This window comes from Thamnophis elegans, chromosome 6 (assembly GCF_009769535.1).
Source record: "Thamnophis elegans isolate rThaEle1 chromosome 6, rThaEle1.pri, whole genome shotgun sequence".
NCBI lineage: Eukaryota > Metazoa > Chordata > Lepidosauria > Squamata > Colubridae > Thamnophis > Thamnophis elegans.
In genome coordinates this window covers 11,685,228-11,701,336 of record NC_045546.1, presented here as the reverse complement: position 1 = coordinate 11,701,336, position 16,109 = coordinate 11,685,228, and the positions used below count along the sequence as shown (strand labels likewise).

The 16,109-nt window shown below is 40.8% G+C and overlaps 1 protein-coding gene across 1 annotated transcript in view; it reads right to left on the bottom strand.

The window, feature by feature from the left end:
* The window catches only part of PIWIL4 (piwi like RNA-mediated gene silencing 4), a 35,471-nt gene extending 22,583 nt beyond the window's left edge, over positions 1-12,888 (bottom strand). The window contains exons 1-5 of the mRNA XM_032219721.1: positions 12,879-12,888; positions 12,244-12,369; positions 7,257-7,471; positions 5,935-6,056; positions 1,436-1,516 (exon numbers count right to left, since the gene is read on the bottom strand). Of these exons, the coding sequence (XP_032075612.1) occupies positions 1,436-1,516; positions 5,935-6,056; positions 7,257-7,471; positions 12,244-12,369; positions 12,879-12,888 (554 nt within the window). The remainder of the gene's footprint in view (positions 1-1,435; positions 1,517-5,934; positions 6,057-7,256; positions 7,472-12,243; positions 12,370-12,878) is intronic.
* Positions 12,889-16,109: the final 3,221 nt, after the last annotated feature.

Below are 16,109 nucleotides of genomic sequence, written 5' to 3'. Positions count from 1 at the left end.
ACCATAAGAAAGGCTGAGCGCCAAAGAATTGAGGCCTTTGAACGATGGTGCTAGAGAAGACTCATGTGAGTCCCTTGGACTGCAAGGTGATCAAACCAGTCAGTCCTAAATATCAACCCTGACTGCTCTTTAGAAGGCCAGATCCTGAAGGGGAAACTCAAATACTTTGGCCATCTAATGAGAAGGAAAGAGTCACTGGAGAAGAGCCACATGCTGGGAAAGACTGAGGGCAAAAGAAGAAGGGGATGACAGAGAACGAGGTGGCTGGATGGAGTCACTGAAACAGTAGGATGAGCTTAAATGGACTCTGGGGGATAGTGGAGAACAGGAAAGCCTGGAGGAATGTTGTCCATGGGGTCGTGATGGGTTGGACACAGCTTCGCAACTAACCACAACAAACGATGGCATGGGTAGCGGTGGCTATCTTATTTTGATCTCATTGGATTGTTTTGAGTTTATGATGACTGCCTGTTCTGTTCTGTAAGCAGGGTTTTACGATGATTATACAGTAGGTTTATTATGTGCTATGACTCCATTAGACAGAGGGATCCAGGGATCGAGTAAATAAATCAATAAATAAGCGAAGGGTGGAAGATTTGTAGACTATATTATTATTATTCCGGTTGGTCACACAGTCAGCCAGTTGTTTAGACTTTAGATTGAATGTGGGATTTTTGTCCACCTATTCTGGCCCAGGCGAGCCAAAAAGTTGGGACACCCTTGCCCTAAGTAGTGAAGCATATCGTATGAACCAACTCAGTGTGATTTATGGGCCGAGAAAACTATATTCATTAATTAAACGATGGATTAAGTAACCATAGCTAATGTTCTGCAAGTACAGATAGTCCTCGACTTACAACAGTCCATTTAGTGACTGTCTAAAGTTGCAACAGCACTGAAAAAAGTGACATGGCTGGTTCTCACACTTATGATTGTTGCAGCATCCCCATGATCACATGATTTACATTTAGATGCTCAACAACTGACCACATTTATGATAGTGCAGTATCCCCGAGTTGTGTGATCCTCTTTTGCGACCTTGTGACAAGGAGATTCACTTAACAACCCTGTTACTAATTTAAGAACTGCAGGGATTTCCTTAATAAAGGTGGCAAAAAAAGCCGTAAAATGGGGCAAAACTCAGTTAACAAATTTCTCACTTAGCAACATAAAGTTTGGACTCAATTGTGGTGCTAAGTTGAGGACTACCTGCATAGCTTCAGATTCATTTTGGATTACTTCTCATCCATCAACACAGCTTATCTTACAACGTTAGGCTACAAATAATATAGGGATAAAATGGTGTCAATCAGTTTAATGGATAACTGAAAAAAATTATCTCAACAGATAATGAGTTATTCATGGATGAAAATAACTTAATTAGCCACAGAAATATTTAGGCTGCAAAGGTTTCAAGATGAGCTACCCGACTCACTTGTGTTGAGGGACTTCCACTGGATCAGAGGGACTGTAGAAGTTTCGTCCAATCTGATACATTGTCAGTTTTTGTAAAACCCTAGTATGGAATGTAAGTATATAGAAATATATATTGTATTAGTACACTGCAGCAAACATTATATCATTTCATCACTAGATAAATTAAAACATACACATTTTGCAATCTAATCAATTATTTAAAATAAAATGTTCATCAACGATTCCTCATCAAACTCGACTGCTTCAAGGTTTGGCCATTTCCTTTTCAATATTTTTATCAGTGATTTGGATGAAGTGGTGAATGAAAACAAGATTCTGTTCTGAGAGCCAACTCTCCATAAAAACTGTTTCAGCCTTCTTGTGGAGTTGATTTCTTTGTGTGGTCTATCTGGTAAGGCTGACTTAAATCCTGCAAGTTTTTTTTAATATTTTTTAATTTTTAATTAAAAACAAATACAACATCCTTCTTTACATGCTATAGATAGTGTATCAGTTGGTTACAAAAATACTTTTGTGCATCTTTTCCACAGTCAACAAACATAATTCATATTAACTTAAGTATTTTAACTCAAATATTCATACATATCACCATCATCATATCTCCATTTTCCCTATTTATAGTTTACATCCAGTTTCCTTATGTTATACCCATATCTATATATACGTTGTTGTTATCCCTCTTTTATTTGACTATATCCTATATCATAACATTCCCCCCATTAAACAAAACTTTAATTGTATCTAACGTAGTTCTTTTTTATTATTATTATTATTATTATTATTATTATTACTATTATTATTAACCTTTATGTATAATCCAAAGGGATTGCTAATATTCCTTACATGGGTACCATTCAATATTCATATCCAATTATACTCATCATAACACTACACATCGTATACATTAGTAACATTATCAATTATTTATTTAAGCTATATGTATTGTCAATAAATTTGACTAAGTTTAACTAGTTTTAAATTATTTTCTTCCATCTATCAACCTGTATCTTTCCAATAGCAAAACAGTCTCATATCTTCTGCCATTTGTGGTGCCAATCCTCTAATCATCTTCTTGGTCAGCTTTGTATAGACCTCTTAGCAACTCCTAGCTTATAAGATCTCTCATATAATCTTGATGCCCTCTTTCTGTTTCCTTATTCAGCTTATCTTTGATTGTCAGCAGTGTTATCAATGCTTTTGCTAATAGAATTTCTCTCTTTAAATCCATAGATTCTTTGGTTTTTTTCTTCTTCTGTATCTTGCCCTCTGGAATAAATTTCCTCTCCATTTAATTCCTCTTTCAGTATTCCATTCTTTCCATTTTCAGAGACAAACCAATCACTATAAATATCAGCAGGTTTATTCATTTTCCACTTTGATTTTTTGAGTTTTAACCACCCCATTTTGCATTTGATAAACATCCTCAATTTCTTCATCATATTTTGTTGTTATATACTCTAAATCTTCCAGTTTTTTCTCTATTCTTTCATATGTATCTGATAATTTCTGTATTTCTGAAAGTATCTTTTGCAAACTTGATATTTCTATTTTCTTTTGAAATTGTGCCATTCTAACAAACACAGCTGCTCTAGCTTGGAAGATTAACCAAATTAAAGCATAGATTCACAACGAATATTTGTTTTCTCTTTTCTCTGATTAAAAATATACTTCAAAGGGACATCTGTGTGCTTCCCTTCTTATCATTCTCTGTAGCCAAGCAGTGAAACCTTGTAGTGCCAAGTCAAAACAATCAGTGGAGAGAAAAAAATGTTCCATTTTCAATACACAAACCCCAATCAACAAAGCCTCCCAGCCTCCGAGCAGCGGTAATACTGTTAAAAATCTAATTTCCTTTTGTATCTCTTTTGTATTTCAAATTAGAAAAAAGAGTCCAATCTTTAAATGAATTAGAAAAATACCCACAGCAATGAAAAAGGAGAACTTCAGTCCATAGAAAAAATAGAAGAAGAAAACTTAATCCATCCGTTTCAAAAGGCTTGTATAAATTCCATCCATGAAAATAGCATTTAAAAAGTAAGATAACCACTGTCCAAAACCATTCCAAATTTAATTCTGCCGCTTGATTCTTCTGTTCTCCAATTTAGATTAGTTTTAAGTTTTTATAGGCAGTCTCTTTTTAAAAGAGTAAAAGTTCCTCACCATCTGGAAACACTTTCTCTTTCCATTTTGAAGCCGCCCTGACTTTGTCAGCCTTGGCTGGATATTTGTCGCCGGCTTGAAGAACTTCTCTTGCTTCTTTCAGGGATTTTGCAATATCCCTGAGGTCAGCAAGACGTATTCTTCCTGTTCACCATCTCTTCGGGATGGTTTACATCCAATTGGACCACCCAGCGGCAAAAGTATTGGCTGCAGTCTCAGAGCATCGAGACCACACATCCATATCGTCGCAACGTTAGCTCTTCCTCAAAATCCTTCAAGTTTGATCATGCAGTATATCGTCCCACTTCTTATACTAGTGGGGGTTTTGGGATTCCAGGTGGGTGGTAGGGATTTCGGAGGTTAAAACCTCCTTTTGAGTGAGTGGGCAAGCGCAAGCGCACACATCAATGAACCAACGTGCGCGTGCACGCAAACTAGCAAACACATGGGAAGAGGAAGGGGAGGAGTGGAAACTGATAGCAGGGACAGGCAGATAAGTTTTGTTATCTTATAAAATAAAGCGGAGCAGAGCAGTTGCAAAATAGGAGAAAAGTTATAGGCAGGAGAGAATTGTTAATAATGTGGGCTAACTAGCTCAGCCTTACTTTTGTACATTGCCCTAAGGAAGGTAAAAAAAAAAGGACATAAAAAGGAAAAGATTAAAAAAAATTAACAAAAAAGGGAAGAAAAATAGAGAAAAGGGGATAAAATAAAGGAGAAGAGTAAACAGTGTTTAGTCTGGCTCATAAATTAAGTTTTGTTATCTTATAAAATAAAAGAAAGAAATAAGTAAAGGAAGAAGAAGGAGAAAATAAAAAAGGGAAAAAGAGATCCTTGATATAGTGAAATACTATAAGAAAGGTAAAGAAGAAGAAGGCAGGAAAAGGAATTTTGTTTTGATGGTGACACAATAAAAATTGGCACCTAATACAGCATTGTTTTTGGTGTTTGTAATAAAAGGGAAAAGAGGAGGGAAAAAAGCACTGTGTGGAGTGCAGGTCAAAACGTAAGAATAAAAGTAGTTGTTAAATTGTGAAACAAATTTAGAAGCCATGTCTGAAAAAAAGAAATATGCTCATGTTCCGCACTTGCGCAAAAACTGGTGGGCGGTAAGGAAATGTTTCCATCAAGAAATATCCATTAGTGGGCGGTAGGTAGAAAAAGGTTGACTACCACTGAACTAGACCATTTCAATTAAATGATTCTCTAGACCAGTGGTTCCCAACCTTTTTTAGCCATGCCCCACCTAAGCATCTCTAAAATCCTGACCCCCCGCCTCCCGTGACAATTCTTATTTTACTCAAAAAGTGAACTCTACTCACACGGAGGAAGCCTAAAAGGCCATTAACTTGATTTAAACAAGGTTCAAATTGTCCCCATTAAAAATCAAAGTGCCCTCCTGTGGGGCATGGGCCCCATGTTGGGAACCACTGCTCTAGACTCTTCTTAAAAACATCCAGTGATGGAGCGTCCACAATTTCTGTAGGCAAGCTGTTCCATTGGTTAATTGTCCTCACTATTAGAAAATTGCTCCTTAATTCCAAGTTGCTTCTCTCTTTGATTAATTTCAATCCATTGTTCTTTGTCCTGCCCTACCGTGCTTTAGAGAATAAATTGACCCCCTCTTTTTTGTGGAAGCCCCACAAATCCTAGAATATTGTTATTATGTCACTCTGAATTCTTCTTTTCTTTATACTAGCCAAACCCAAATCCTGCAGCCATTCTTGATATCTCTTAGTCTTCAGGCCATTGATCATCTTAGTTGCTCTTCTCTTCTCTTCACCACTCTACTCAAGACAGAAAGGGTACCAGAGATCTCTCAAAAGTGGGGTTTATGATTCCAACCTTCAAATGAAAAATAATCTCTTGATCACAAGTAGAAATCACTCCAATTTCCATTGTACTGTGCCTAGTTTTAGGTATAGAATCACAGAACCAAACGGCTAGAAGGAACCTTGGAGGTCTTCTAGTCCAACCCTCTGTCCCAAAGCAGGAGTCCTTATACCAGAAGTGGGTTTCTGCTGGTTCACCCCAGATCAGGCAAACTGGTAGTGGCAGAGGCGGGAGGCTCCGCCCACCCACCCAGATGCTTCTGTGAATGCACAGAAGTGTCACAAACGAGTGCACGCGCGCACAAGCGAACCGGTAGTAAAATAAATTGAAACCCACCACTGCCTTATACCAGCTTTATACCATCCAGGAGTCCTTATACAAAATGGTTGTCCAATCTTTTCTTGAAAACCTCAAATGATGGAGACTTGAGTAAGAATTTAGCCTAAAACTGGGACTTTTTCCTTCTCTCTACCTCCCCCCCCCTCAAAAAAAAGTAAGACTCACTTTTTAAAGAGGAGGTTTAAGAACTGAATACACACAGGATTGCTGACAAAAAGCTGGTAAGTTAATTGGACTGTTATCTTTACCATATCGCCTCTTCGGGTTTCACAGGACAGTTCTGTGACCTAAGAGGAAGAGAATATGGCATTCAAATTCAATTGCCAGAAATCAAATGCAAACCGTTTTAAAGTACAGGTTCTTCCTAGTAATTGCTTTCTGATTAAAGCTTGTGGAGCTTTTTTTAAAAAAACCCTTTTATGAATAGAAGAATTTTTCCTTGCCATTAAATAAAGCAAAGGTCTGCTTATTTAACTTAGCTGTGTGCCAATATAAGTAATGGTAGATAAGCAGTGCGAGGGCTTGAAATTGAGCTGATTCAAAAGAAATCATGGGTTACGGGACCAAACAAGAACAGTCATACCTTTAGATGCTTCTCTGCCCTCTGAAAGAATGTACGACAGATATGGCAAACATAGCCAATTGTTCTGCCATTTTATAATTAATTGCAATGACAAAACAATGTAGGATATGACCTGTGTATTTGTTAAACATTAAACAAACCAACTAGCTTGATTGAATTTGTTTAATGCTGTAGAAATCAGCACTCGAACAGAAAAAGAAGGTGCGGGATGATACACAGCACATTATGAAGGGAAACGGGACAAAAGAAACATAGAATAGAACAGAAGAGAAGAGAATAACAGAGTTGGAAGGGACCTTGGAGGTCATCTAGTCCAACCCCCTGCTTAGGCAGGAAACCCTACACCACTTCAGACAAATGGTTATCCAACATCTTCTTTAAAACCTCTAGTGTTGGAGCATTCACAACTTCTGAAGGCAAGTTGTTCCATTAATTAATTGTTCTAACTGTCAGGAAATTCCTCCTTAATTCTTGGTTGCTTCTCTCCGTGATTAGTTTCGTAGATTGGTCGTACGTCAAGGACTCCATGTATATTAGTGGGTGTTCCTTGTTCTATACGCATTCTCCTACTATGGTAGCTACAAAAGTTCTTTAAATAGCATTAAGCACTGTGGTGGCGCGATGGTTAGAATGCAGTACTGCAGGCTGACTCCATTCACTGCCAGGAGTTCGATCCTGACCAGCTCAAGGTTGACTCAGCCTTCTATCCTTCCCAGGTGGGTAAAATGAGGATTCAGAGATTGTTGGGAGGAATAGGCTGACTATAAACTGCTTAGAAAGGGCTGTAAAGCACTGTGAAGTGGTATGTACAGTAAATCTATGTGATATTACTATTACTATTATCTCCCTCCTCTGATTCATACATACATAGACTGCGTACGCACCCACACACACAGAGTATTACCTTGTTCTCAAGCTTGTGTGCAAGAAACAGAATTGCTCCATCAAATACTTTGGCTTTTCCAAGAAATTCAGCATGGTTATACAGCAGAGCTATCCGTAAACGCCTCGATTCCAGCTCTGGGTTAAATGTTACGTGGTACTGGTAAAGCTGCCATTCCCTGGGCAAGCCTAAACTAAACAGATTGGTAACCACTTTCACAGGAATGCCACTGGTTCCTGAAATGGACAAGAATATTAGCTGGATAGCAAAACAAAAAAAATACGAACCTCAATGTTCCTTTAATAGGTAGACATTTTCTATTTTGCATATTTCCCTGAGACCCCAAACCCTAGTTCCCCAATTCAGACAAAATGTCAAACTACTGAATAAGTAATACAGGTAGTCCTCGACTTACGATCTTGATTGAGCCCAACTTTTCTGTTGCTAACTGAGACATTTGTAAGGGGAATTTTGCCCCATTTTACGACCTTCCATGACACAATTGTTAAATGAATCACTGTGTCAGGCCTGCATTTATATTCCTTTTAGAAATTTCCCCTGCCACGCTTTCTCTTATTTCATTATGCTGTTTCTTTAAGTATAGTCGATGGAAGGGGGGGAATAGAAGGAGTAGAATTGTGGAATGTATTATTTTCATTCTTTATTAGAAGTCAAGGTCATCTTTTGTCTCCACACTTTCACACCTGACCGGAAGCAGTTGGGCGTAGACGCCAGCGTGGAAGAAGATTGGACCATGTGATGGATTGGGGGTGTGGGGACAAGATCATGAACTTTTAACTGGGTGGGATTCTGATGTAACTTCCAGAGTTGGAAACCCACAGCACGATGCCAACATGCCTGTCTTATTAAATTGGAACTTTAAGCATAGTTTTGCCTTCGACTCTGATTTAATTCTGCATGGTATTTGGAACGCTGACATCATTCCAACTCTCCCTTCAAAATAAATCACCAGCATCCCCTCCCTCACCGGGGGGGACTGGGGGGGGCTGGTGAGGGTGGCTGTTTTCCCAGCGCTGAACCACTTGGTCAGCATAAAATATCAGCGAACAATTGGGAGACAGCCTTTTGAGATAAGAAGCTGAGATGAGACGCATCTCTGCAAATCTTCAAAGGGGAAACAGTTTCGCTTTTAAATTCATTGCCGCTGGCAAGAAGCCAAGCCTGTGGGGGGATGGAAAGAACAGGAATGAAGAGGCTTAATCTCAACGCATCTAGGAGATGGCTAGAAGGTCTGATGAATGGAGATCCCGGACTATTTCGGACAACTAAACGTGAGTGCATACTCCCCCTCCTTCCCCCCAGCCAAGGCTTGGAAAAAACCCACGGAGCCACGGAGTAGAGATTTTGACTCCTTCCAAACGGGGATATTTGAAAGGAGCCAATGCCCTGCAACTGAGCTGAAGACAGAATCCCTAGCAAGATGGGATTTTCAACCCAGCCAGCAAGAAGGGATTTGGCAAACATCCTTCACTTGCCAGCCACCACTAAATTGGGCTTTCTTCCCAGAATATGGATGGTTAAGATTCCAGTGGGTACTTCCTGGACCATCAACATGGGAAAGTCCCGCAAGCCAGCAGAGTGGCCCTTGGGCCAGAAATCCTCCAAGCCAGCAGTGTGGCCCTTGGCACATAACCCCCCCTAACCAGCCATCATTGGGTGAACTGCAACCTGTGAATCAGGCACCCTCGGGATGGGTCTTAATCCCAGGTCATGGATGGAAAGGATTCCAATTGGTAACTGCTCTTCCTCAGCAGATGGTACCATGGCAGACAACTGGGCAGTGGCCAACCGAGGGATTGACCTCCCCACCAGTTCCAGTCTCCCCTGCAATGCCCCAAAATGTTCCTGCCCAACCTTCCTACAGAGAAAGGTTCTCAACAATGGAAGAAGGGATTACCAAGGGGCAAGCTACAGAATGGATGGTGGAAAAATGTGATGAAGCGGTTCCTAAATTTAGAGATGTAACTAGGTCCCTTTCCTCGTGGGGGCAATTAAAATGCCACCTTTGCTGTCAACTTGGCCACAAAGCATCAAAGTGCTTGGCTCCAGCCTCAATGCCACAAACGTGCGCACCAACAGCCACGGCGGTAAAGAGAAGGCCCCAGATGCCACCAGAAAAGAGTCATCTGGGCCAACAACCTCTGGAAGAGGATCCCCAACTTAAGGTGATGAAGAGTCCTACCAAGGGGGAGGCCTCGGAGGAGGAAAATGCCGAAGAACAAACGTGTGTACCAATCACCATGGCGGTAAAGAGAAAGCCCCAGATGGCACCACAGAAGAGTCATCTGGGCCAACAACCTCTGGAAGAGGATCCCCAACTTAAGGTGATGAAGAGTCCTACCAACGTGGAGGTCTCGGAGGAGGAAAATGCTGAAGATGACCCAATGGTGAATGCACCCATCTGCCCCTTCGTCTTCCAAGTCAACCTCCAAGTACCTGAGACGGGGGTGGAAAGGGAAGTTGAAGCAGTTGTGGAGACCGGTTGCACTCGATGCTTAATCAACATGTCGATTGTCAAGCAACTAGACATAAGCACAAGACCTCTAGCCTGTCCCATTCAGGTTGAGCAGGTAGATGGAACGCTAAATGGAGGGGCCCAAGCCACGCTAGTAACTGAACTGGTGAAGTTACGAGTGGGCTGCCACTATGAGTTTCTCCGATTCATTGTGGCTCCAGAGATGTCGGAAAAAATAATCTTGGATCTTGCATGGCTTGACAAGTAGAAGCCTACAATAAAGTGGGAAGACGGTGGTAGGAAATTGATGATTGCGTTTGGGCCCCTACCACTGGTGGAGGAAAAGGGCCAGCCAGGGATGATTGAATCCACGAGCCCCGAACCTGCAGCACCTGCAGCAGACAAAAACCTCAGGGGTCCAACAAGTACCAAAAACCTTGTTGGGGGATATTTTGTCGAGAAAACTGCAATATGACAGTAATGGAAGCCAGGATAAGCTGATGACAGCTATGAAATTGGCGCTCCCAACAGAACAGTGGCTCAACAGCAACCAGGAAATCCTAACGATGGAAAATGGATTAGCCTGGAAGGGGTCCAAACTGTACGTCCCCACGGGGTAGAGGCTGGAAGTTCTACAGCGAAGCCATGAGGCGGAACTAGGAGGCCACTTTGGATTCCTAAAAACGCTCCACCTCGCCAGGCGTCAATTTTGGTGGCCAAAGATGGAATCGGAGGTGGAAGATTATGTAAAAAGCTGTGCTACTTATGCAACGATGAAACCACTGCTGGAGAAGTCCCCTGGACTACGACAAGTGGCCAGCCCTAACCGACCATGGGAAGAGGTTGCAATGGACTTCATCATGGAACTCCCAGACAGCAGTGGGAACAGAATAATCTGGACAGTTATTGATTTGGTTTCCAAGCAGGCGCACTTCATCACTTGCTCAGGGTTGCCGAAATTAGCGAAAATGTTTGTGAAACACATTTATCGCCTGCACGAATTGCCCAAGAGGATCATTTCAGACCGTGGAGTCCAGTTGACAGCCAAGTTCTGGAGAGAGGTCTTGAGATCCATTGCATCCACACAAGAACTGAGCTCAGAGGTTCATCCCAGCATGAACTGCGCAGCAGAGAGAGCCAATGCGGTGGTGGAAAAATATATCTGGTGTTATGTGGACTATCAACAAGACAACTGGTCAGACTTGCTACCCTTCGCCGAAGTGGCGTACAACAATGCGGTTCACAGCAGCACTGGATTTACTCCTTTCCAGATTACCAGTGGCATGGAATTTGTTCCCATACCTGAGCTGCCTAGAAAACCTCCCTCCTCCATGTCTTTGAATGAATGGATGGACACGCTAAAGAAAGGATGAGAGAATACGAAGAAGGCTCTAGCAGATGCGGCACAAGCCTACAAGAAGCAAGCTGATAAACACAGCTCGCTCCAAAACCCCTTCCATGTGGGGGACCAAGTTTTTGTGTCTACCAAATACATAAGATTAGGAATGCCTAGCAAGGAATTTGGTCCAAAATTTCTAGGTCCATTCCCAATAGTGAAGATAGTTAACCCAGTTCCAGTTCAACTTAGTCTACCCAGAATTTCATTGTAGCTTGTTGAAACCAGTAATTGGGTCTAGCATAAGACCATCCACCCAAGCTTTCCCTCCTCCTGTAGTGATAGAAGGGGAACCACAATCTGAGGTGGAAAAGATTGTATACTACAGGCTGAATAGGAGTCGCTTACAGTATTTAGTACAATGGAAGGGTTAACCTTTGTCTGAAGCCACTTGGGTGAAAAGCTGGAATTTAAAAGTGGAGAAGTTAGTAGAACAATTCCACAAGAAGTTCCCTGATAAGCCAAAGGGTCCTCTGGGCGGGGGGAGAGGTGGTTAATTGTGTTATGTTAATTTTTATGTTATTCTCTTTTCAGGAAACATTTTTCTTCTGAGGAGAGGCCGCCTGTCAGGCCTGCAGTTATATCCCTTTTAGGATCTTTGGCCTGCCACACTCTCTCTCATTTCATTATGCTGTTTTATTAGTGTAGTAGTTGGGAGTGGGGAATAGAAAGGAGTAGAAATGTGGAATGTGTTGTTGCCATTCTTTTCTAGAAGCCAAGGTCATCTTTTGTCTCCGCACCTCGGCACCTGGCCGGAAGCAGGTGGGTGGAGATGCCAGCGTGGAAAAAGAAGATTGGACCATGTGATGGATTTTGTGGGTATGGGGGCAAGATCATGAACTTTAAACTGGGTGGGAATCCGATGTAACTTCCAGAATTGGGATTCCACAGCACGATGCCAACATGTCTGTCTTATTAAATTGGAACTTTAAGGATAGCTCTGCCTTGGACTCTGATTTAATTCTGCATGATATTTGGAATGCTGAGAATAACTTTGAACGGTCACTAAACAAACTGCTGTAAGTCAAAGACCACCTGTATTATTGTAGCTGCTGAAAGACCCCCAGCATCGCACAGCGCTAAGAGCAGAAGAAAAAAGAACTGTTCCCTGAAGAAAATGGAACCATCAATTATACCTGATTTAGAATCTTTTACATGTAACATTGCTTCTCTGGTATTCACTTCCAGGTCCCGAAATCTACACTGGATTCTCCCGCCTCTCTCCATCACCGTGTAGCCAGAAGGACCAACAGAAAAGCCATCTTGAGAGGGAAACAAAAACACACATTGGCAGTCTCAGAAAAATAGATGAAAAGGAATGACAAAACTCAAGTTGTAAAATCAATGCTTTCAAAATTGGAGTACCAATCAATTCATCACGAAAGTCTATTACAGTTCATTTCATTTAGATGCTAAACTATATACAGGTAGTCCTTGACTTACAACCATTCATTTAGTGACCATTCTAAGTGACAATGGCACTGAAAAAAAAGTGACGTATGACCATTTTCCACACTTAGGATCACTGCAGCATCCCCAGGATCTCGTGATCAAAATTTGGACACTTGGTAACTGGCATGTATTTATGACAGTGGTAGTGTCCAGGGATTGTGTGATCACCATTTGCAACCTTCCCAGGTGGCTTGCAACAAGCAACGTCAATATGGGAAAGCTGGACTTACTTAATGACCCTGTGATTCACTTAACAACCCTGCAATTCACTTAATAACGGCAACAATTTGCGTAATAAACACAGCAGAAAAGGTTGTACATTTGGGCATGATTCGCTTAACAAATGCCTTATTTAGCAGTGGAAAAGGAGTTCTGTAGAAAGTTAGCACCCACCCTTCTCCTAGAAGAATATTTTGGGAAATATTTAAAAAGGCAGATTATATTATATTTCCCTAAAGGAGAAACATGCTTTTGGAAAGCAGCCCCCACTTTTCTTAATAGCCCCTGCAGGACTGGGCCAGTCTATCTACAAGGCAAAAGACCTTCAGCTCCGGGGTGATGGGATTAAGACATGACCCTTCAGGACATATTAGGATTAGCCCTCAGCAGAGCTCACCACATGGCACAACAAGCCCCTTCATTGCCTCATCTCAGTTGCACCACACCCTCCAGGCTTCAACCAAATTTGATTCAGATAAACATGACCCATGGGAGTCTGACAGCAGCCAATAGAATACATGTTCTTGCACAGGAACAGGAAGCTTGAGTTCAAAGCCCAAGGGAGGGTATAAATCTCTCTCTCTCTCAACTCCATGTGGTCAGCTGCCCAGGACCTCAAACCCATGTGGTCCTGTTCATCAATAAACCATCTTTCCAATCAGCTTCCATGTTTCCAGTGTCTTTCTCCCCACTTGGAACTTAACCAGATGGATATGGAATCTGGAGTCTGCCTGGAATCCACACTGTATATCAGACATTAATATGATTGAACAGGTCCAGAGGTATTTCATGAGAAGAGTACTCAACTCCTCTACTCACAATAGAATCCCTTATGCCAACAGGCTTGAAATTTTGGGCTTGGACAATCTGGAACTGCGCTATCTGTGGCATGATCTAAGCACAGTACACAAAATAGTCTGCTACAACATCTTACCTGTCAATGACTTCTTCAGCTTCAAGTTCAATAATACATGGGCAAACAATCGATACAAACTCAAGGTAAACCATTCCAAACTCGACCGCAGAAAATACAACCTCAGCAACAGAGTGGTCAATGCCTGGAATGCTCTACCTGACTCTGCTGTTACATCCTCTAACCCTCACAGCTTCAACCTTAAACTGTCTACCATGGACCTCACCCCATTCCTAAGAGGTCTGTAAGGGGGCATACATAAGCGCACCAGTGTGCCTACCCATCCCTGTCCTACTGTCCACATTTATTTGTATTCATTTCTTTTGTTCATGTCCATGTTTATACCATACCTGCTATCTTGTACATCTTGTACATAATAAATACAAATACAAATATATATTTCCAACAGTCACAGTATCAATTTGTAATCATAAGTCAAGGATTACCTCTACTTTAAATATTTCTATGTACCTTAGGGATTAGGCTCCTTTAAGAATAGCTATTGCAAAATTAATTTGCTTACATTTCAATGGCTCTTCTCCAGTTCTTACATGGCTGCTACTGGCCTGTGGCTCACTGTAAGAAGCAGTGTCTCCCGAACCACCCTTTAAGGTAGAAATGATAAACAGTGGCAAATTAAAAACTATCAACATATTATACTTTTCTCCAGTTTATTTCTGTTTTTTTTTTTAATTTGCTATTAAGTAACACTCCACTGTTCTAAGTTTTTGAGAATGGGAAGTTACAAAACACCACCAGTCTGACTTTAGCTACTTTCTGTTTTACTGCTACTTCTCCCTTTTTAACTAAAACATAGCATCAGGTAAAGCAGGGGTGGGTGGCTGCAGGTTGGCTGTGCGCACGTGTACAGGCTGTGCCTGTAAATTGTTCTGCGCATTCGCAGAACATGAAAAAATGGCTAAAAAACAAGCAGCAAAAGATTAAGAAAGAGATCACCGTCACTGAGTCTAACTGCACAACTACATCCATCCTTTTCAAATATCTCAAACATAAACTAACCCTATCACAAATATAAACTATATTCCCAGGACGAGCATTTTAATCAATGTATAAAACATTCCATGTAAATTAGATTGTTACATTTCTTGAGCCTGAGATCTCTATGTATTGTTTTCAATAGGTTTTTTTTTTTAAAAAAATAGTTTTCTATCACTTGTTATCGAAGAAAATCACAGTGATTTGACACCCTTCATTTTAATTTTCTTTCTGGGTTCACTAACATTATAGCATCAGTTACTGATCCCACTTTTGTAAGAAATCTTTCCTGACTTTAATTCCCCCTGTGGGATTAAACACATTTCTTTGGAGATTGTATGAATTTGATTCATTAGCAACTGTTCAAATGTGAAGCTTTTTTAATACATTGTTTTCTTAGGACAAAACATATTCAGTATTCGGAGCAAGCAGCTAATTAAAAATACAGCCATTTATAAACAGACCATAAATAGGTCTTAAACCAACTATTCTTATAATAGTTTACTATGAATCATTAAATGCAGATCTAAATATAGGATGTAGGGCATAGAAAAGGTTGGGAAACACTGTAGCCTAATGATACAGTTGCCCCATGAGAGAAGATCAACATTTTATAAAGAAGGCACAGGCATAAAAACATACTGGTTTTGAGAAGTCACTTTGTCCATATGTTTCTCTTCCGGGAAAACATTGGCCTCTGGCTTTCACATGAGCCCGTCCACTCATTATTCCAGTTTTGACTCACTGAAATAAAAATAATTAAGGAAAGAAATAAGGAGAAATTTCCTGACAGAAAAATTAGTCAGTGGAACGACTTGCCTCCAGAAGTTGTGGGTGCTCCAGTACTGGAGGTTTCTAAGACGAGATTGGACAACCATTTGTCTGAAATACCGTATTATATGGTCTCCTACTTGTGCAGGGGGTTGGACTAGTAGACCTCCAAGGTCCCTTTCAACTCTATTATTCTGTTATTCTGTTAACTCTAATCTCAGAAAGATGCAAGAGAGGCACAAGAGAGGCAGAGGCAGCAAAAACGTCAAGATTTGACTTTTCCATTTGAAACTCTCCATTCATAAGTAGGATGATTCTGAAGAGAATACAGGCTTAATTTGTCGCTTTCTCATTCTACCTTCTACATCAAGAGGGCATTATTATACTAAACCTTATAAAAAGCAGGCTTTTCTAAAAAATGACAGCAGCTGCAACTTGTGAAAAGCTGGCTATGGGTGTCCACCTATGTTTTAAGCAATTGTATAGTTCTTAAGCTTTTATTTATTAGCTTTTTATCTTGCTCTTCAGCCACGAATAGGAACCTGATTTTTTAAAAAAAATGATATTTCAACTGAAAAACTAATCCTGTTTCTCAACATTCTTTGTTGAAACGTTATGCTGAGGACCAGCGACTTAAGAGGTTGGACCAGA